The sequence below is a fragment of the Rattus norvegicus genome, chromosome 17 (assembly GCF_036323735.1).
Source record: "Rattus norvegicus strain BN/NHsdMcwi chromosome 17, GRCr8, whole genome shotgun sequence".
Classification (NCBI taxonomy): domain Eukaryota; kingdom Metazoa; phylum Chordata; class Mammalia; order Rodentia; family Muridae; genus Rattus; species Rattus norvegicus.
Genome location: NC_086035.1, coordinates 47,394,525 through 47,416,324, shown reverse-complemented (window position 1 = coordinate 47,416,324; position 21,800 = coordinate 47,394,525). Strand labels below are relative to the sequence as shown.

The 21,800-nt window shown below is 43.2% G+C and overlaps 5 protein-coding genes and 1 pseudogene across 5 annotated transcripts; 4 read left to right on the top strand and 2 right to left on the bottom strand.

The window, feature by feature from the left end:
* Positions 1-1,784: 1,784 nt before the first annotated feature.
* On the bottom strand, positions 1,785-2,272 carry Hist1h2ai (histone cluster 1, H2ai). The gene has a single exon (NM_001408670.1). The coding sequence runs from the start codon at positions 2,244-2,246 to the stop codon at positions 1,854-1,856; it is 393 nt and encodes a 130-aa protein (NP_001395599.1). The 5' UTR covers positions 2,247-2,272; the 3' UTR covers positions 1,785-1,853.
* Positions 2,273-2,535: 263 nt separating this feature from the next.
* Positions 2,536-4,149, top strand: Hist1h2bo (histone cluster 1 H2B family member O). Its single transcript, NM_001106114.1, has 2 exons — positions 2,536-2,912; positions 3,962-4,149. Exons 1-2 carry the CDS (start codon positions 2,536-2,538, stop codon positions 3,999-4,001), a joined length of 417 nt encoding a protein of 138 aa, NP_001099584.1. The 3' UTR covers positions 4,002-4,149.
* A 7,020-nt stretch (positions 4,150-11,169) lies between these two features.
* On the bottom strand, positions 11,170-11,920 carry H2bc8 (H2B clustered histone 8). Its single transcript, NM_001408754.1, has one exon. The coding sequence runs from the start codon at positions 11,890-11,892 to the stop codon at positions 11,512-11,514; it is 381 nt and encodes a 126-aa protein (NP_001395683.1). The 5' UTR covers positions 11,893-11,920; the 3' UTR covers positions 11,170-11,511.
* A 237-nt stretch (positions 11,921-12,157) lies between these two features.
* On the top strand, positions 12,158-12,624 carry LOC103690190 (histone H2A type 1-E). The gene has a single exon (NM_001409012.1). It carries the CDS (start codon positions 12,183-12,185, stop codon positions 12,573-12,575), a length of 393 nt encoding a protein of 130 aa, NP_001395941.1. The 5' UTR covers positions 12,158-12,182; the 3' UTR covers positions 12,576-12,624.
* Positions 12,625-13,411: 787 nt separating this feature from the next.
* On the top strand, positions 13,412-14,483 carry Ung-ps1 (uracil-DNA glycosylase, pseudogene 1; annotated as a pseudogene).
* A 963-nt stretch (positions 14,484-15,446) lies between these two features.
* Hist1h2ao (histone cluster 1, H2ao) lies at positions 15,447-15,837 on the top strand. The gene has a single exon (NM_001408759.1). It carries the CDS (start codon positions 15,469-15,471, stop codon positions 15,778-15,780), a length of 312 nt encoding a protein of 103 aa, NP_001395688.1. The 5' UTR covers positions 15,447-15,468; the 3' UTR covers positions 15,781-15,837.
* The last annotated feature ends 5,963 nt before the right edge of the window (positions 15,838-21,800 follow it).

Below are 21,800 nucleotides of genomic sequence, written 5' to 3'. Positions count from 1 at the left end.
ACTAATCTTAACCCAGAAGAGGCTCTTCATTTTGCCTATTTGCACACTCGTGGCACTGTAAGTCGGCTCCAAACCTTCTGTATATTAGTTATGTATTGAAAAGAAAGGATACTTGAAGACCTAAAAACTAAGACTTCAGGTTTGCAACCTACTTGCAAGTCCAAAGCTAGTGAAACAGCCACTTATGTGAAAAGGTGTTGGCTCTAAAAAGAGCCTTTGAAAAAGAGATTAGTAGAGTATTAAGCCCTCTCTCCGCGGATACGGCGGGCCAGCTGGATGTCCTTGGGCATGATGGTCACACGCTTGGCGTGGATGGCGCACAGGTTGGTGTCCTCAAATAGACCCACAAGGTAGGCCTCACTCGCTTCCTGCAGGGCAATGACGGCCGAGCTCTGGAAGCGCAGGTCGGTCTTGAAGTCCTGAGCAATCTCACGCACCAAACGCTGGAAAGGCAACTTGCGGATCAGCAACTCTGTCGACTTCTGGTAGCGCCGGATCTCACGCAGAGCCACGGTGCCAGGACGGTAGCGGTGGGGTTTCTTCACGCCACCGGTTGCCGGAGCGCTCTTGCGGGCGGCCTTAGTGGCAAGCTGCTTGCGCGGGGCCTTACCACCAGTGGACTTGCGAGCGGTCTGCTTTGTGCGAGCCATAGCCTCACAGATAAGTGCTCGATGGTGTGGAACCGAAGGCCTATTTATAATAAGCATCTGAAGCTGATTGGACAAAACCACACCACGCCTCCCGAACTCTAAAGTTATTGGCCAACTATCCCTTCCGTATTGAGTTTTTGTTTTTTGTCTTTTTTAAATCTTTAAGTCATGCGGAACAGCTTCAGATTCATTTAAATCCTGCCTTTCCTTTTGAAATGTAGGTAGTACAATTGTAAGCCAAGCACTCTAGAAGCTGAGAAAGGAGAATTGCTACTTAGTGGCCAGCCTGGACTATATAACAACAGAATACATGTGCAACTTTGAGTCTTTTAGTAATCTACAGACTGAATTTTCTTTCCTCGGATAGATTGTTTAGTTCCTTTTTTTTCCCCCAGTACAGATAACAAGAAGTGGAATAATTTGTCGTAGGAAGTACACTGAAACAGGGTACATTGATATGCTAGGTAATGTGTCCACAGAAATGCATTTGGAAATTCTTTCATACATTTTAGTAATCTCCATGCTGTGTTTGCCTTCTCACATATGGGTTCTTCTATTTGTTTTTACCAGATAACGGCTAGTAACATTTCTCTTTATTCCAAAGTACACTAAAACAGGATAAAATGTCAGGTGATGTGTCCTTAATTATCACAAATATTTTACTACACCTTGAAAATTCAATGCGTTTTACATCAGTTGAGTCTAACAAAATTCGACATACGTAGAAATGAATAATGGCCACCACTGGTTCAATTCTGTAAACTTAGATATTTTATATTTCTACTCTATATCATTTACTTACAAAAGAAATTCAAAGAATGCCTTCTCTATGGAACCTAAATGATGCCAAATTTTCAATCCAAAGGAGTCACCTGGTGTTATCAATTCTCAACTTAAAAAAATCGAAGTACTAAGACAAAAGTTGTATCCTAGTTTTCCTTTTTGAATTTATGAAGACTATGAAATTTAAGGTAGTTAAAGCCTTCAAAACACAAAATTCATGAACCTCTAATCTACCAAACTGAAGACTTCTAGAATGTTACCAAAAACTGCATTATCAACGACGACAGAAACTGAGATTACTTCTACAAATAAAGGACAAATTTTTAGTGACTAAAAATGGTCCAAAAAAACGTTTAAGCTCCTTAAGTGAAATGAGTGGTTGGCTCTGAAAAGAGCCTTTGTATCTAGGATGACTGATATTTACTTTCCCTTGGCCTTATGGTGGCTCTCTGTCTTCTTGGGCAGCAGCACCGCCTGGATGTTGGGCAGGACGCCGCCCTGTGCGATGGTCACGCGGCCCAGCAGCTTGTTGAGCTCCTCGTCGTTGCGGATGGCCAGCTGCAGGTGGCGCGGGATGATGCGCGTCTTCTTGTTGTCCCTCGCTGCGTTGCCCGCCAGCTCCAGGATCTCGGCCGTCAGGTACTCCAGCACGGCCGCCAGGTACACCGGGGCGCCGGCGCCCACCCGCTCCGAGTAGTTGCCCTTGCGCAGCAGACGGTGCACGCGGCCCACGGGGAACTGCAGGCCCGCCCGGGAGGACCGGGTCTTGGCCTTGGCGCGAGCCTTGCCGCCCTGCTTCCCACGTCCAGACATTCCGAAAGATACTCAAGTTATGACACTTATGCTGAAGTGTGAGGAGCTTGATTTTTATAGGATTCTCTGGTCGCGAAAAAGAGCCTATGCGATTGGCTGGTTTCTTCTTTTATTCTAGACCAATGAGAACCGTTTTTGCGGTGGGCAATGGAAATTTGAAATTTTTAACCAATTAGAAATGGGCTTGCTTAAGCCTCATTTGAATAACGCCTTATTAAAAAAAAAAAAAAAAAAAAAAAACCAAAGAGTCACTGCCTAAGTTGTTGAGCGTTAGACTTCCTATCTAAAAATGCCTGATCCGGTTAAGTCCGCCCCCGCCCCGAAGAAGGGCTCCAAGAAGGCCGTGACCAAGGCGCAGAAGAAGGACGGCAAGAAGCGCAAGCGCAGCCGCAAAGAGAGCTACTCGGTGTACGTGTACAAGGTACTGAAGCAAGTGCACCCGGACACCGGCATCTCTTCCAAGGCCATGGGCATAATGAACTCGTTCGTGAACGACATCTTCGAGCGCATCGCGGGCGAGGCGTCGCGCCTGGCGCATTACAACAAGCGCTCGACCATCACGTCCCGGGAGATCCAGACGGCCGTGCGCCTGCTGCTGCCCGGGGAGCTGGCCAAGCACGCTGTGTCCGAGGGCACCAAGGCGGTCACCAAGTACACCAGCTCCAAGTGAGTTCCTTTAACTCACTAACCCAAAGGCTCTTTTCAGAGCCAAGCACATTCTCAAAACAGAGTTCAATTGCTTGTACTGGTTCCTGCTGAAACAGTTACTATTACTGATAACATTGTAGCAATGTTTCACTGACCCCCGGCTCTCCTTGAATTCTCTATGTGTAGGTCAGGTTAACTTCGGAGACTAAGGACTTCCTGAGTGCTGGGTTTTAACACCTTTACCCACACTGGCTTTAACATTCATTTTAGAATTCCAGAGTCTATGAGGAATGCTTAGTTGACATTTAGCCTATCTTGTTAGTGTTATAACCCAGTGTATTAAGTATGCTTTTGAACTCCTAAAGCTAAGACGTCACAGTAGCTTCTGTTCAATAAAACACCTTGTGTTCTTTCTGGAACTAGGGTATGGAACTAGGGTACGTACAAAAGTCACAAATCGTCTTTTGGATCCCGGAGCTCTACATGGTCAGGCGCAGCTTAACTTGATTGGGTCCCATTTTCTTGGTCGTTTAGTTTAAGTGTTTTGTTTTCGGAGCGAATTTCACTGATAATAGCAGTCTGTTCTCAAACTAATTCTAGCCAGGCTATCCTCAAGATGGGACTTACTGCCTCAGTTTCATGAGTCGCTGGATTCACAGGCCTATTGAACCAGACTTGTTCTTACAAGATAGAAAACTTATTTCCGTTTTTTCTAAATTCTGTTACACCGTCATGGTCTACTGGTATGGTGATGACAGAAAATAGATTGTGGGAGGGGGGAAAAAAGAAACTAAAGGACATATTGTATTTTACTGTGATTTTTTTTTTTTACTTCGGATTGTCCTGGAATTTTTCAGAGGATAAACTACTAAGATTAAATCAAACAATTTTAAAGAAGTTTAAAGCCCTATCTCTGTAAGTCCTACAAGTTACTAAATGCAAATATTGTCGACTTAAGTGGAATATCAATGAGATGTTAGTATGCAGCCGCTAAAAGGAATGTATGACTAGTAAGGTCTTAATAAAGCCTAACTGTTTTCCTTAACCATCTCCATTAATCTCTATAGAATCCTGTGGAACAAATTCTATTATCTTCCTTCCTTTTAAAGTTGAGGAAATTAAAATGATTGAACTGAAGCTGCAACATAAATACAGACTTATCTGAGTGGAGACTGAACTGTGAACTACCCTCCAAAATATGATCCTGAAAAAGAAATATTTCATACATTATAAAATAAATGTTTTAATTTATCCCATTATATAATAGTCTCTTACTTTTTTCTTTTCTTTCTTTTTTTTTTTTTTTTTTTTTAAGCCATTTGGGTTTTCCAGGGAGGGTTGGTAGCTTTGGTTTTTTGATGTTTTGTGTGCAAAAAACTTGAATCTTACTCTGTAGCAAGGCTTAAGTAGAAAGTCTCCTTCTTCAGCCTCACACTATGCTTACAAGGTTGTTCATCAGCTGTTTTTGAGTTAGAAGAATTTCAGACTGAATTCTTGTGAGGGAAAATAAGGTTTCGTCTCAGTGACCCATGATTAAGAATATGGTGGTAAACACATTAGCCAGAGAACTACATTGTTATTAAATCTCCATACCTTACAAGAGTTAAGTTTGTTTTCCATGCCTAATGTATCCTGCAAAACATGCCTTTCAGTTTACTAATCTTGTGACCCCATAATGTATGATGCCCACCCCTTTGTGTTGCTAAACTCCTGAACCTGTGATGTATGATTGCCTTCTAGCCTTACTAAAATGTGTCTTCCCAGATACCTTGATGTCATCCCCTGATGACATGATGTATTTTTACAACTTATCTACCTCACAGGCAGCCTTGAGCCCTGAGTCCCCCATTCTTCTGTCTTGGTGCTAACAGCACAACTCTTTTCTTTCAGCCCTCATGTTTCCTCATAAAATGTAACTCAAAACCCAGTGAGGGGGCTGCTCTCTGAAATCTTAATTTTGGGAGAGGCAGCAGACTTCCCAGTTCTAAATATAAAGCTTGCTTTAATCAAGACAGCTGTGGGTTTTGTCAGGTCTAACAAAGTGTGTAGGCATATTACATGAAAGAAAACCAAATACCCTGATCAGAGAAATCTTGAAATTTATATTCCTTTCTAGTGGAGAATGGAAGACTTACAGGCAAATTAGTAGAAGGAAGTGAGCTAGGCAACAGCCTTGAGGAAACAAACCACTTGTGCTAAGTCTGTAGGAGCAAGGAGTTGATGCAGTCTCTACTTACGACAATTTTTGGAAGAAAATCTTGATATTGCAGTAGTTTCTGGATATTTGTCTTTGGACAGTTTGTCTTATAAGAGAACGTCAAACCAAGTTTAGGATTGAGTTTAGGATTATGCAACAGGCATAATTGGGGTAGCATTTAGCTAATTCCTTTACCTTCTGTATGAATATAAAACAATGTGAATCCTCCTATTAGAACACATACTGTTAGTCTAGGGGCAGCAGAGAAACATTCTAGCCATGGTGTTTTATCACAGCAACAAAAGCATTCTGAAGTCTCAGGATGAATTTCCCTGGGATGTAGGGTTAGCAAATAGGCTATAACGCCAGCTTTTGAGGTTGAGATAGGATGAGTGCTGTGAGTGTCAGGACAGCCTAGGCTACACAGAGACCCCAGGAGTTCAGCTGGCACAGTGCTTTCTTAATACACAAGAAGCTGGATACCTAGTACCACATATAGTTCCCATAATGTTTTGGAGGGGCCGAATCATCTGCTATGAATTCCTTGGCTTTCTTGCAGGAAGGAATGTCAAGGTCACACAGAGAACACAAACCCAAAGGCAAAGCATCTCCTTAAGGCAATTTACTTTATGCAAAACAGTGCACCAGGCAGAAGACTTGGTCCCACCAGCTTTACTCTGAGCAGCTGGGAGGCAGGCAGATCCCTATGAGTGTGAAATTGGCCTGACCTCCAAGGCAGCAAGAGCTTCATGAAACCCTTCCTTGTCTCAAAACAAAACGGGGGGTTGGGGGGGACAGAAAGTAAACTGAGTAACCAGCATACAGGTACAGGAAATTCACTTGACTTTTACTGTAATGAAGTGGTTAATAGTAGCTTTTCTCCTTTGGCTGGACTCCCACCTCAAAATCTGTCAAGAATGTCTTGTTTAAAAGGAACTGGTGTAAAAGAATAGAAGAAAAAGGGAAATCTGCCTTCTTCAGGCAATCACCATATTCTGGAAATGTACTGGAGATGGGTGGATTCGATAGCTCTATGTAAACAAATTTTATTCCTGGTGACAGTAAAAGATTTGCATAAAAGTTATGCAAGGTCTGAGACATTAAAGGTATAATGTATTTATGGAATAGTGGTACATGACAAGCCAGGTACTTTCGATTAAAAAAAAAAAAATCACAATTGTTAGCCACCATTAAAAATGAGTTAAGATCGATTTAAAAAAAAATGTTATACAACTCTCACTTGTTTATTTTGTAGTAGGAGGGTTAAGAGAAGGAAACCTGGGAAATTGTAATACACTCAGAATCAGAATGTATGGGTAGACTTATGTCTTGAGAACAGTGTGCCTTGTTATGTTTGTCACTATTGCCATATGTTATGACTTCACAAGATGTGGTAGGTGTTGTTGTTGTTGTTGTTGTTGCTGTTGTTGTATTTGGGTTTTTTGGTTGATTTGGTTTCTTTTACAGTTGTTGGTTTGGGACTTTGCTGTGGGGGGGATGCGGGGCAGGGAGGTTGAGGGAAAGGTTGGTGGGAGGCGGGGGGGGGGGGGGTTGGCGGTGGGAGTGGGTGGGAGGTGTAGGCATGAGTACTTATGGGTTTGTTTGTTTTTTTGGTTCTTTTTTTTTTCTTTTGATTGCTTGGTTTGTTTGTTTGCTTGTTTGTTTGTTTGTAACAAGGTTTCTTACTCTGTGTAGCCCTAGCTGTTCTGGAACTAACTCCCTAGACCAGGCTGGCCTCAAACTCAGAGATCCTCCTGCCTCTGCCTCCAGAGTACTGGTATTAAAAGCATGGGCTACCACCACCTGGCCATATTCTTCAGTTTTCCTTTCTGGTATTAAATCATTCAGTCCTTAAACTATGTCTTTATAGCTAAATGGCATACTTATGCCCAAACAGTGGGAAGACTATGAATGCAAAGGCCATGATTTTTCTTTGTACATTCTGTAATAAATTTTGTTTTATAAGGCTGTCAGTCATGGTCATGTGCATTCACACAGCAGGGAAAAAATGTGACAGTGGGCTAAGTTTGCAACATTGTCCTGGTTGGTTCTTTGTCAACCTAACAGGAACTGTAACCACCAGTACAAAAAGAGGAACTTCCAATGAGGAATGCCTCCATCAGATTAGTGTGAGGGGGCATCAGATTGATATAGGAGGGGCAAGCTCATTGTAGGCAGATGCCCTCAGAGGCCTGTATAATCTGGCTGAATATGAAGAATTGAAGAAAGCCATAAAGCAGCATGCCTCTATGGTCTTTGCTTTAGTTCCTGCCAGCAAGTTCCTACTTTGAATTCTAGACCAAACTTCCCTCAAGCTTGACCTACCTATAACCGGTAAGGTGAGAACAAGCCTTTTCCTTCCCAAGTTGCTTTGGTCATGGTGTTTTATCACAGCAACAAAAGCATTCTTAAGTCTCAGGATGAATTCTCCTAGGATGTAGGGTTAACAAATAGGCTATAACGCCAGCTTTTGAGGTTGAGATAGGATGAGTGCTGTGAGTTTCAGGACAGCCTGGGCTACAGAGAGACTCCAGGAGCTCAGCTGGCACAGTGTTTCTTAATACACAAGAAGCTGGATACCTAGTAACACATAAAACCCTGCACCATGGCTCAGGCCTATAACCTGGGACACAGAATCAAAGGCAGAAAATTGGAAGTTCAAGGCTGCCCAAGCTACCTGAGGTCCTCTCTCAAAAAGCAAACAGAAAAGCAAACACAAAGGCATGGCCATCTTTTTACCAGGAGTGACCACGTTCATAGGACTCCTGCTTCACAACCAAACCCACAGAGTGTACACGAATACATTGAGTACAGTCGCTTTTAACTTACTCATTGACAACATTCAGTGTGCAGTGTGGGTCGGTAAGGAATGTTTTCCAAGCAAGGATAAGAGATTCCCCCATCCTCCTGCAACCCACCCCCTAGTTTCTTCTTGGCTTAGAATGCATCTCAGCTGGCAGTGATTGTCTGTAGTGTTCTTGCTTTGCTTTGCTGAGGCCCTGTGCTTAATGCCCTGTACTGAGAGTAGAGGTGGGGTGAGCCAGCTGTCAGAATGCACGCCTGTAATTCCAGCACACAGAAGGCCAAGACAAGAGGATTGGTGAGAGTTAGAGGCCAGCCTGGGCTACAAAGCAAGACCATACCTCAAAACAGAAGGAAGCAACCTCACCCCAAACTAAAAACAAACAGAAAGAGGAGGGAGGAAAATTGAGGACATAAAAGAAGGGATCAAACTCTCCACCACTGAGTTTACAAACCTATTTACACGTGCTGAACTAAAGGAACACAGGAACAAAACTACATTGCTTTCTTATTTACCTGTGTTAGTAAAGTAATTTTGTTTTGTTTTGTTTTGTTGTGAGGGGGAAGCAGAGTTTTGCTGTGTAACCTTGAATACCTGCCTCAGTCTCCCAAAGGCTGACATGAGCCACCACAGCTGCCATTTCTTTTTTAAAATGTCCTTTTCGTTTATTTTTATTTCTGTATGTGTTTGTGTGCCTCAGTGAATGTATGTCTACCATGTGCTTCAGGGGCTCAGATGGCTCAAAATAGTGCATCTGATCCCCAAAACTGGAGTAACAAGATGTTGTGTGTCACTGTTGTGGAGGTCCACTTAAATCCAACATAACTCAAACACCAGGTAAATGCACATGAATTTATTGTAATCAGCCACTACTCACTGATCAGTGCCAAAGCCCAGACTTGGGACTGAAATGTGACCTTGAAAAAACATTGTGCGGCATACTTAAAGGATGAAGCCATAAAGCGAGGGAGAGCAGGGTGGTCTGTAGCATTGTCCAGTCATATTTTGACATAGAGTTTAAGCAAAGGAGTTTTCATCAGTCATGATAGAAATAGGTTCCTGGGCCTGAGAAAATAAACCTAGTTTATCCTACCAGGAAGATGAAGAAGCTGTCTTTGAAGGCTAGACTCAGACAACTGTTTCCTTCCTTATAATTGAAGCTGTTCAGCTATTAGAAAGCCCCCAGTATTCTAAAGCCTGGATCCTAGAATTTAGTTTCTCCCTATGATTAAATGGAGTCTAAAAATGAAGTGATAGCATTTAACATACATTTCTTTTGCTTGTTCCCAACAGTCACATGTGGGTTCTGGGAAATAAATGTGGGTCAAGGAGCAGTAAGTCATTCTCAGCTACAAAGACACTGTCTCAAAAGAACAAAAGAAAAAAGAAAAGGTAAACACATAATTTGAGCAATCAGCAGATCTCTCTGACTCCCAATATAACCTGGTAATGTAGTGAGTTCTAGGACACAAGGACTGCATAATGAACCTCTGGCAAAAGAAAGAAGAAATGTTTAAGTTTAAAAGCGGGGTTGTGTTCGCATCAGTCTGGCAGCTAGTGGAACAATAATACAAATAAGTGAGAGGAGGCAGTTATAGAATGTAGTACTTTAAAGACACATTCCAGTATCAAATGAAAGAGTATTCCAATTGTTCTCTGACTGCTCACATAGGCCATACAACACTTGTGTGTATACAGACACACACACACACACACACACACACACACACACACACAGAGAGAGAGAGAGAGAGAGAGAGAGAGAGAGAGTCACTAAACATCTGAACCCTTTGTCAGCCCCTGCGGGTTAATTATAGAGGACTTCCTTGGGATTTTGGAGCAAGGCTCTACTATCATCTGCAGAAAACTGTTCTTTCTAGAAACAGCTCTTAGCCTGCTATTGAACCTTAATGGAAACTGAATACTTGACAATGGGACACCAAGTTACCAAGTGACTGAATTGCCCATCAGCAACTGGGTATTATCTGACTGATGAGGCCATGAAGGTGGATGTGCACAGGACAATTCTTGCCAACTACAAATTGAATGTATGTTTGTGACTGAGCCTAAGCAGGTCCTGCAGGCTTAAGCAAGTCACATGAAGTAGTTTGCCAAAGGCCTATGGTTTCTACTTCTCAAACATGCAGGTGTAACCTTGTGGGATTCGCTCTATAATGGACTGAGAAAAAACCAGGGCCTGGCTTACTGATGGTTCTGAATGTTAAGTAGAACACATCCAGAAGTGGACAGCTACAGCGCTCCAACCTCCTTTTAAGTCAGCTTTCAAAGACCCTGGTGAAGGGAAACCATCAGGATGGGTAGAACATGACATGGTACACATGGTCATATATCTTGCTAGGAGAGAGATGTGGCCATAAGTAAGACTTTTTTAACTGACTCCTGAGTCACACAGCCAGTGAATTGGCTAGATAGATTCATTTTTTTTTTTTTAATAAAAAGTGTGAATGGAAATTTGTTCAGAAAGACCTTTGGGCAAGATGTATTGAGCAATGGATGTGAAGAGACTGTGTCCCATGATAATGCTCATTGAAAGGTGACTTTAGCAGAGGAGAAGCTAATAATCAAGTTAGATAGGAGTGCCCGTTCTTTGAACAGTACTGGAGAATGACATTCTGTTGATAACAACAAACTGTTTCAAATTTTGTGAAAAAAAATTTTCCTTTGGGTCAGGAATAGGCTCCAGATTTCACCACTCTGTATCTTAGAGACACTCATCACTCCTCGGTGTTTAGACAGGCTGTGCCAATACTCTGTGGTTACAGCCATACATTCTGAAACTCCTTATAAAGGAGTTACTATTTACTAACTGAGGAAATTCAGGAAATTTGTTAATGGCCACTGACATGTGCCTTGTGATCTGTAGTATAGGCACAAATGTAATTTGTATTGTAAGGTTGCTACAAAATAACATGACATAAACTGGATGTGTCCCTACACATCTTTAATCCCACAACGCCAGACAGGCAGACTTCTGAGTTCCAAGCCAGCCTGGAATAGCATAAGTTCCAGGACAGACAGGGCTACAGACTGTCAAGAAAAACTAAAACAAAAAGAAAAACGACTTAATATAAAGTTCTTTAAAAATACTTAGCACTGTTACTGTGGTTACCTTTAGGTTTTTCCATACAGAATGTGACATTGTAATTAGCTCCTGATCAGATGGCTTCTAGTCTTTTACATTACAAACTACACTGCTAAAAGAAAATAAAACCTTAACACACATTATATACTCAAAAACAGTAATATCTACAGGTTTAATTCCAGGTTGATATTTACATACTTAAGTCAAAGAGATGTTAAATTGTCATTCATAAAAATATCCCTGTATACAATAAAGCCAAAGGAATAACCGAAAACCCAAAACATGATTGGCTGTCCCAATAGCATTCGACTTAGGAATGACACTAGGAGCTGCTTGTAAAGTACCTGGAGAGGGAAGGGTCCACAAAAAGAAAACGCTGAGCGGCAAAAACTAGATGTCCACATCCACCACCCCAAATTGACTACATGGGAGGACGCATGTGCAACAGACTTTTTGACTGAAAGTGTAGGTGGCTCTGAAAAGAGCCTTTGGGTTAGGAGTGAGTTAGAGGAACTCACTTGGAGCTGGTGTACTTGGTGACCGCCTTGGTGCCCTCGGACACAGCGTGCTTGGCCAACTCCCCGGGAAGCAACAGACGCACCGCCGTCTGGATCTCCCGGGACGTGATGGTCGAGCGCTTGTTGTAATGAGCCAGGCGCGACGCCTCGCCCGCGATGCGCTCGAAGATGTCGTTCACGAACGAGTTCATTATGCCCATGGCCTTGGAAGAGATGCCCGTGTCCGGATGCACTTGCTTAAGCACCTTGTACACGTACACCGAGTAGCTCTCCTTGCGGCTGCGCTTGCGCTTCTTGCCATCCTTCTTCTGCGCCTTGGTTACGGCCTTCTTGGAGCCCTTCTTCGGGGCGGGAGCGGACTTCGCAGTTTCAGGCATGTTAAGACTGGAACACTATGATTCTAGCAACCAGGACCCTGGGCCCGTCTATTTTTTATGAGTTCTCATTCAAATAGGGCATAAAAACTCGCACCTATGATTGGTTTATGATGTCTATGCTGTCACCAACTCTTGCCCAATCGAAACGCGCTCTGGAATGTTTCCTATTGGCCTAGAAGAAAAGAAGATATCAGCCAATTGCATAGGCTCGTTTTCGCGCCCATAGACAACTATAAGAACCAAGCTCTTGCTCTTTTTCGCGTTGTAGTTGTGACAACTTGCTGTTTGTCATGTCTGGACGCGGCAAGCAGGGCGGCAAGGCTCGCGCCAAGGCGAAGACGCGCTCTTCCCGAGCTGGCCTGCAGTTCCCCGTGGGCCGCGTGCACCGGCTGCTTCGCAAGGGCAACTACGCGGAGCGGGTGGGAGCCGGCGCCCCGGTGTACCTGGCGGCCGTGCTGGAGTACCTGACGGCCGAGATCTTGGAGCTCGCAGGCAACGCGGCGAGGGACAACAAAAAGACACGCATCATTCCGCGTCACCTGCAGCTGGCCATCCGCAACGACGAGGAGCTCAACAAGCTGCTGGGCCGCGTGACTATTGCGCAGGGTGGCGTCCTGCCCAACATCCAAGCCGTGCTGCTGCCCAAGAAGACCGAGAGCCACCACAAGGCCAAGGGGAAATAAGACCAGCCGTTCACTCATCCAGAACCAAAGGCTCTTTTCAGAGCCATCCACAATGTCTTTTAAGAAGCTGTTGACTCAATACCAAACCAAGGCACGCGGCCGCGTAATCCTGACACAAAAGTGGCCTGGAAGGGCTGCATCTAGGTGTAGGTGTTTGAAAGCTATTGTTGAATCTTCACCATCCGGGTTTCTACATTTATATCATCATTTGCACTCTTAACTCTTTCTTGTACTTAAGTTGTACCTACTTTAACTGAGATTGAAATTTAAATACTGCCAATATTGATAACTATCTAGATACTCCCTTTAATTTTAAGGTTCAGAAGCTTTTTGTTTTGGATTTTTGTGTTTCTGGTCACCGTGTCCTGACAGCCCTGTCCGCCTTTCAACTCATTTTGTAAAAACAAGCTGACCTTGAACTCGGTGTGCCAGGCCGAGTCTGGAGTGCTGAGGATTAAGAGTGTGCACGATCACCCAGCTGTGTAGTTCAATCCTTTTTTTCAGCATCAAATCATTCAGTTTAAAACTTAACTTTACAGCTTAAAATGCATACTTAGTCCCAAGTAGTGAAAATAGTATAAATGCAAATGGTGCAATTTTCCTTTGTATATAGTTTTAATTTATAAGGACATGGTAGGAATCACAGTAACTGAAGCCCGCACGCATTAAGAATGAGCAACATTACTTATGCTGTTCTGGTCCTATACGAATAGGGCTAAAGAAAACTGGAAGTGTGGGGAGTTGATGGAATTCGCTTCCTTTCCATTTAAGAACTGTAGCATTAAACGAGCCCCTGTAGGCTGGCGAAGTGCGTCCCCGGCTTGGATGGACCATAGATGTCTTCCGGCCTAGGCCTTAGGTTGGCTCGGAGCCTGAGCACGCGGACTCCTGGCAGGCCAGCCCCGCCCAAGAAGGCCGGGGTGGAGCAGAATGAGCAGGCCACGCCGCCCTCTTCGCCGCTCAATGCGGAGCAGCCAGAAGAAAAAGGCCGAAGTGTTGCTCAGGCTCGCCACCTGCAACGTGGCCCCCGGCCTCCGCAAAAGCTGGAAGCAGCAGTTGTATGGAGAGTTCGAGAAGCCTTACTTCGTCAAGATGCTGGGATTTGTTGCTTTAGAAAGGAAACACCACAAGGTCTATCCACCCCCGGAGCAGGTGTTCACGTGGACCCAGATGGGCGAGGCGACATAGGTGATGTGGGACAAGAGCCCTATCACGGACCTAATCAAGCTCACAGGCTCTGCTTCGGTGTCCAAAAAGCAGTTCCACCTCCGCCAGTTTGGAAAACATTTTTAAAGAGCTGTCTACAGACATTGATGTTTTTGTTCACCCTAGCCAAAAAAAAATTTGTCAGGGTGGGCCAGACAAGGAGTCCTCCTCCTCACCGCCATCCTCACTTTCCGGGCACACCAAGTCAATTCCCATAAGGAGAGAGGCTGGGAGCAGTTCACGGACACAGTCGTGTACTGATTAAATGAGAAGCTTCTATGGAGCGCTCATGCTCAGAAAGGCAGTGCCATGACAGGAAGCATCACCATGTCCTGCAAACAGTTCATCCCTCCCCGTTGTCGGTGAACAGGGGATTCTTTGGAGGTAGACATTTTTCTAAAGCCAATGAACTGCTCCAGAAGTCTGGCAAGAAACCCATCAACTGGAAGGAGCTGTGACCCTGCGGGACAGTGTCTATCTACAGAGGTGCTTTCAGATGCTGCTGCTGCTGAAGCATTTGCCAGTTAGGAAGTCACAGCAAATGTCCCTGCTCTTAAGTTGCTTGTGTGAGCAGAGCAAGATCTATGTAGAACCACCATGAGCCAGCCAGGACCCAGAAACTGCAGTTTTACCACGCAGAACCTCTTGACTGGCACTAGGTTTGTACTCTCCAGGCCTGGCAAAATGGCGGTCGAAACACACCTACTTCTCAGAGACCAGCGGCCACATTCTCCCCCGTGAAGTCGGGGGAGAGCTCTGCAAATTTGACCAGCAGTTCAGTGCCTGCTGCTGTTCTATTTATCCTTTAGAATTGGAGATTACTAAGTGTCCGGGTGCGTGTCTCGAAAGGAACCCTTGTGTGTGTCGAATTCACAGATTATGTTCTTCTGCAACAATGGATAATGTTGAATCTTTTACAAGGTAGGCAGGTACTGATGTGTTTATAAGAAGATAAACAGAATATTGGTCCTGGGTTTCAGCACCAATGTTGTGTTTATAGAAAGGTAAGGAGGTGGGGGGGAATGTTCTATGGGAGTCTGGGGGCAGGGAATGCCTCAGCTTAGGCTGAGACATTCCTTCCTCCTGAGGGACCAGATACACGACAGCTATAGTATAGAATAGTTTATTCAGGGTTTGGGGAGGGTAGTAGGGCAAAGAGAGAAGTAGAGAAAGAGGAGAGTAGAGGCCTGCAATGAGCACTTGGAAAGACTAGGAGAGGGGAATGAGAGAAAAAGACAAAGGGGGGAAGGGAATAAGAGCAAGAAAGAACAAGAGGGAGCAAGAGAGTGAGGAGGGGCAAGCAGCCCCTTTTATAGTGTCAGGCATACCTGGTTGTTGCCAGATAACTGTAAGTGTGGAGCTTACACAGAATGCTAACAGGTACTTTTTTTTTTTTTTTTTTTTTTTTTTTTTTTTTGGCCCTTTTTAAGAGACAACCTACTGAGTTTACACCTGGATTCCGTGGACCCAGCTGGTTAGAGAAGTGGCCTGCCTGAGCAGGATAATGGATGGTTGAAGCTTAGCGTTGTGCAAACCAAAAAAAAAAAAAAAAAAATTGAGCTGAGTGTCCCTCCCCTCAAAATACCCAGTTCCGCCCCAGCACTTCCTGTTTTCACTCCGGTCCGCAAATTCCCTATAAGTGGGAACTGCTTTTCCAGAGAGGTCATCTGCTCCTTTGTAGGACATCATGTCTGGACGTGGTAAAGGTGGGAAGGGTCTGGGCAAAGGCGGCGCTAAGCGCCACCGCAAAGTCCTGCGCGACAACATCCAGGGCATCACTAAGCCCGCCATCCGCCGCCTGGCCCGGCGCGGAGGAGTGAAGCGCATCTCCGGCCTCATCTACGAGGAGACCCGCGGTGTGCTGAAGGTGTTCCTGGAGAACGTGATCCGCGACGCCGTCACCTACACGGAGCACGCCAAGCGCAAGACCGTCACCGCCATGGACGTGGTCTACGCGCTCAAGCGCCAGGGCCGCACCCTCTACGGCTTCGGCGGCTAAGCTGCTCAATTACATAAACATCCGGATCATCCTTAAAGGTCCTTTTCAGGGCCACTACATGTTTTGTGAAGGAGGTAACGCTTGTTCAGATTTTACTCATCAGAATGTACATTTAACTTTAACAGAACTAGTCACAGTACTGATAAAGCTTAGTACGTTGTCCAATCAGGGCAAACCTACGTATGCACCTAGTTTGCATGTCGGTTTTCGATTCGCGAAAGCCTACAGTCCTGCCAACTGGTGTATAGATGTTCTCTCGGGTATCTTGTCTTAAGCTGTTAGGCAAATATATGTGCTTACATTTACACTACAGTAGTTACCATTCATGTAACTTTAAAGGACTGCAACATTAGTTTCCAGTATTGGTAATATGTCCAATATTTTTGTATAAACAAGAGAGGAACTGGCCGGTGATCCTTTCTCTCCTCTTACCTCTGGGAAGTCTTCGTAAAAATTTAATGTTCCTTTATGCCCTCTGATAATATAAGGGCAACTTACAACATAACTGGCTTTAAAAGAACTCAGCCTGAAGAGTTCCAATTGAGCTGTCCTATGGGTACTGCGAATTGAACTCTGAGAAAGCAGCCTGTCTGGCCGCTTTGTACTACTTTTTCCCTCTAAAACGGATCACTTCAGGACTACCACGCGTTTCGGAAAGCTCGTCTTCTGTGGTTCGGATATACCTTGCTCTGTAGTTTATATGGCTGTGATGATAAACTTAACCCTTGGCCCTGTTACTAATCACAATTTGTCACCACAGTCGATATATAATAAGCCTATTAGCCCTATGTCTTAGTCTCTCACTTGGTTCAATAGTAATGCATGGTATACTTCCTATCTATTTTATTAGAAGTGTTTCATGCATAAAACATGCATACGTATCACATGGAAGAATTTAAGAAGTCGCCTAGGGTTTTGAATTTCAGTTTTTGAGCTTCAGTTCTAACTTCATAAAAATACCATTGTGAGTTTCAAGCTAGTGAAGGAAACATAGTAAGGCCTGGTCTCAAAAAACAAAGCAACCCCCAAACAAAAAAACTGTTTCTCCTCAACCCAACAACCTCTGCACTCAAGAGACAGGCATGTGGATTTGTGGGTTGAAGGCCAGCCTGGTCAGCCAGAGCTACGCAGCAGTAAGACCCAGTTTTAAACCAAAATAAAGAAAAGAACCTAGAGAAATATCATTACCAATGTAGCAAAGGAAAAATTAAAGTTTTATTTTTATTTACTGTTAGCTGGGCACTTGGGAGGCAGATCAGGAGGAGGATCTCCAAATTTGAGATTTAGGTAATGAATATCAGGACAGCCAGAGCAAAATAAGGGAGCTTGTCTCAAAACAGACTTATTTTTTAATGTATATGTATCTGTATACAGGTGTCCAGAGAGACAAGAAAGGGGTGTCAGGTCCCTTAGAACTCAAGTTACAGAAGGTTATGAGTACCTGACAGGGGTGCTGGGAACTGAACTCAGGTAGCTCTTCAGCCCCTTCATAAATGGGGGGGGGGGGGGGGGGAGTTAATATAAACTCATCAATAAGAATGCTTACCCATTTTTATAACACATAACAAAGTACTCATTCGTTCATTTATTAAAAACATCTCAAGCTAGCCTTGAATCCATAGGTAGCCAAGGATCACCTTGAAGTTTTAAGCTTTTTTTATGTTTGTGTTTATAGGCTAATGGTGGTGGTGCAAGATCCCTTGGTTGCTAGAGCCGCTGGATCTCCTGGAACTAGAGTTGCAGGCAGTTGTGAGATCCTCCTTCCTCTCCAAAGGTGCTGGGGATTTAACTTGGGTCATGTGAAAGAACAAGTTCTTAACTACTACAGGCCACAACCTTAAAATCTTGACCCTCCTGCCTCATCAGAATGCCAGGATTACCACTGTGTGCCACCCACCATTCCTGGCTTATGTAGTTCTGAATGTCAAGCTCAGAACTTCATGCTAGGCAGACACTGCCACTGGAGCCTGAGACACATACATACCCACAATAAAAAGGAACATAAAAGTGCAAGCAGATTAAATTTGCTCTTGTGTGGTTTGGGCTTTGTTATTGTTGTTTGTTTGCTGTGGTTGCAATACATTTTGGGAATAATCAGAAGCTCTGTCTGCGCCGCTGATCCTGTGTTACCTAGAGATCGCTACTTCACAATGATAAAACAAGAATGCAGTAAATTAACAAGACAAATTCTGCTGTTATCAATAAATGACTCTTCTTTTCCATGTACTTATCAAAAGGCCCATACCACAAATTACTGACCACTAGTTGAGTTTTCCTGAGACATCAGAATAAGACTGTCAACGATACTTATGAAACTCAACCTATGCCATAGTTTTAAATTTTGTGGGTCATAAGAGAGACAGTGCTTCAGCCAAAATCATTTTATGTATTTAGGAATGAACAGATTCTTCCATAACTGAGCTCACCGTGATAGCACAGACCTTCTCATCCAACACACTTTCCATTGCTTTCAATTCCAAACTGTCCTCTCAAACTTTAGAAAAATATTCTGTGAAATTTTGTCCAATATGTCAGGGATTTTAGAACAATGACTGTGGCTGGAAGTGATGATTATGTACCTTAATTCCAGCCCGTGGGAGACAAAGGCAGCCAAACTTCTGAGTTTGCAGCTACCCTGGTCTAAAAATATAGTAAGTTCAAGGCTAGCCAAGGCTACATAATAGGAAACTTATTCGGAAAGAAAAAAAAAGGAAGGAAGGAAGGAAGGCAGGCAGGCAGGCAGGAAGGAAGGAAGGAAAAGAAAAGAAAAGAATAGAAAAGAAAAGAAAAGAAAAGAAAAGAGAAAAGAGAAGAAAAGAAAAGAAAGGGAGGTGTTGTGGGATGTTCACCAGAGAAGACTAAATCAGACATGGGTTTAAGCCAATAGAAAGTCTTTATTAGGCACCACATTGGGCATTTGGTATAACAGTAGAGTCCCAACCCTTTCTCAAGTGGGCTTTTCAACACACAAAAAAAAAAACATATCCTGGGTTGATAGACTTCACTTAACAAAAACAGCTGGGCAGAGAACTACAGAAGCTGAAAAGCAAAGTTGCTACCTTTAGAGGCTTTCCCAGCCTTGTGGGCTTTGTTGGATTAGGCCCTTGCTTTAGTTTCAGCAGGTGGTGCTGTCTATGTGCTGAGTTTTACAGCCTGAATGGCGTTTCTACCATGGAGTCATTTGTGCTAAGGTCTCTGGGCCTACTAAGGTCTGGAGGCCCATTACAGAAGGAAAAGAAAGAAAGAATATTTGTAGAAAATATATAATTTAGGAGCCGGAGAAACAGCTCAGTGTTTTAAGAGCATTTTCTGTTCCTCTGGAGAATCCCAAGTTCAGTAATCAGTGACCCACATGGCAGCTCACAACCTTCTGTAAGTCTAGTTCAGAACCTCTAGTAACCCCCTTCTCCCTAACAGCAAGCACATACACATGTGGCAGACACACAATCACAGAAAATACTCATTGGCCCGGTCCACACAAAAATACAGAACGGTAGTAAGTAGATTTTACACAAAAAGTTTTATTAGGTCTCATTACTTTTCACAGGGATGAATTTGTTCCCATGGATACAACATGAATGAATGAACGTCAAGTTCCAGGCTAGTGAGGCAACAGTGGCAAACACCTTTAATCTCAGCTATTGAAACTCAGAGGCCAGCCTGGTTTGCATTGTGAGGTCCATGACAGTCTGAGCTATATAGTGAGACCTTGTGCTCAAAAAAATGTGCTTACTACACAAGATGATGATGTGTGTTCGGTCCCTGAAACCTACTGAAAGGTGAAAGGAAAAAAGTGATTCCTTAAGGTTGCCTTCATCCATGAGCTCACCACATATATGATACACAAAAATTAATGCTTTCAAACAAACAAGCTATCTATCATTTGATAACCGCATCGTTAAAATAGAGTAGATCAAAAGATTAGATTTAGCCTACCATATTGTTATACACCTGTTCCAGGACTGGATCATATTTGGAACAATTTATGGTCTTGGTTTCCTAATATTTTGAAATATACCTTCCTGGTACTGTTTGAAATCCTATAGTTCTGTTATTGAGAAATATGTGACAGATGCAGCAAGGAGAGGAACAAAATACATGAACACTGTCACCCACGAGCTTACTGCTGTGTGTGGTGCAGCTGCATACACTCTGACCTCAAGTGCTAAGTTGCCCCATGTCTTTCTCTTTGACATGTGCTTTGTGTTTGAATTGACTTAATGGACAGGAACTTATGGAATGATCTTATGAGCAAATTCTTTATTTGGGCAATTATCAATGCTATCTATAGTACAGTTGAAAATCAAGAGTGGAAGCAGGGTAACAAGTAAATTTGAAAAACCAGCAGTATAGAAGAGTGAGATTATATATACATGGAGGTACTGAGAATTTGTCAGTCCATGTTACTCTTTTTTTTTTTTTTAAAGATAAATCAAGGGAGTTTCGTAAGTGTAGCTAGCATAGTTTTGTGTGTGTGTGTGTGTGTGTGTGTGTGTGTGTGTGTGTGTGTGTGTGCGCGCGCGTGCGTGCGCGTGTGCTCACATGTGTTTGCTTGACAGGGTTTCTCTCTGTAGCCCTGGCTGGCCTGGAACTCAGGGATCTTCCTACCCAAGTGCTAGGATTAAAGATGTTGCAGGGCAAGATCTTATCAACTCAGCAGGATAGTTTGGTTGTTTATTTAACAATTGCCCTGGATACTATTTTATGTCTACTTGACAGGAGTGTAGTCATTAGATAGGAGGGAGTCTCAATTGAGAAAATGCCTCCATTTGTATGCAAGCCTATAAGGCATTTTCTCAATTAGTGATTAATGGGGGAAGGCATGGACCATTGTGAGTGGTACCAGCCCTAGGTTGGTTGTCCTAGGTTCTACAAAGAAAAAAAAAAAAAAAAAAATTGGGATGATGTGGGAGGGTGTCTACATGAACCTGGATTCTTCAGGGTCTCCAGCACCCCTACATACAAAGCAAAAACAAAAACAAAAATAAAGGGGGCTGGAAGATGGTTTAGTGGATAAGAGCACTGACTGCTCTTCCAATAGGACATGGGTTCAATTCCCAGCACCCACATGGCAGCTCATTAACTGTGTAACTCCCAATCCAGGGGTCTGACACTCACATGGACATACATGTGGGCAAAACACTAATATACATTAAGTAAAAATATATAAATCACCTAAAAAAAAAAAAGCAAAACCAAGTTTTGATATTTAAACAAGAAAACTAGCTAAACTTCACATTTTCAGCCCAAATAAGACACATCTGCACTCCATATTTTGGACTACAAGCTTTCTCTTTTAGATGTATCTTATCCACATTACAATAAATAACTCCTTTTTTTGGCAAAGCACCAAAAGCATTCATAACCAGTAAGGAATCTCTTTTATGCTCAAAATAAAAATCAGTTAAGTATTTACTAATTTTACATAGTAATTTAACTAGCTTCCATGAAGACAATGTATTACCAGAATAAACTGATTTTTTTTTAATGTGTTACTATACATTTTACAAGATTACACTTCCCACTAAGGAAATCCTACTTTACTATAACCTTAATGAACCAAAATAAAATACCAAGTAAACCAGGCACAGGGTGAGGGTTGGGACAGATAACTAATAATATCAAATACTTCTGCATGCTGGGGCAGATTTGAGGGTTAGGGGTGGTTAGCCAAAAGCACATGTTCTTGACATCTGTTGTACAGTAAGGTGATATAAGCCACACCTTAATACTTGAGCAGTGTAGATCTCACTTTTATATCCCATATACATGCAAAATGTGATGAGCTGTTAAGACAAAATTAACATGAATCATTGAAAGGTATTCAGCCATGCTTGTGTTCACTTTGTCAAAAGGCAGGAAAAGTCCTCAGGTAGCAGGCGAAAACCCCTAAATCCTGAATGCAGCAGAATCAAGCGCCTTAAACAGGAGCTTACAGGGAGCAGAAGAGGAAAACACTTTAAACTGATGCAGAAAAAAAATTCTTGGAGGGTTGGGGGTTGGACACTGGGAAGCCTCAC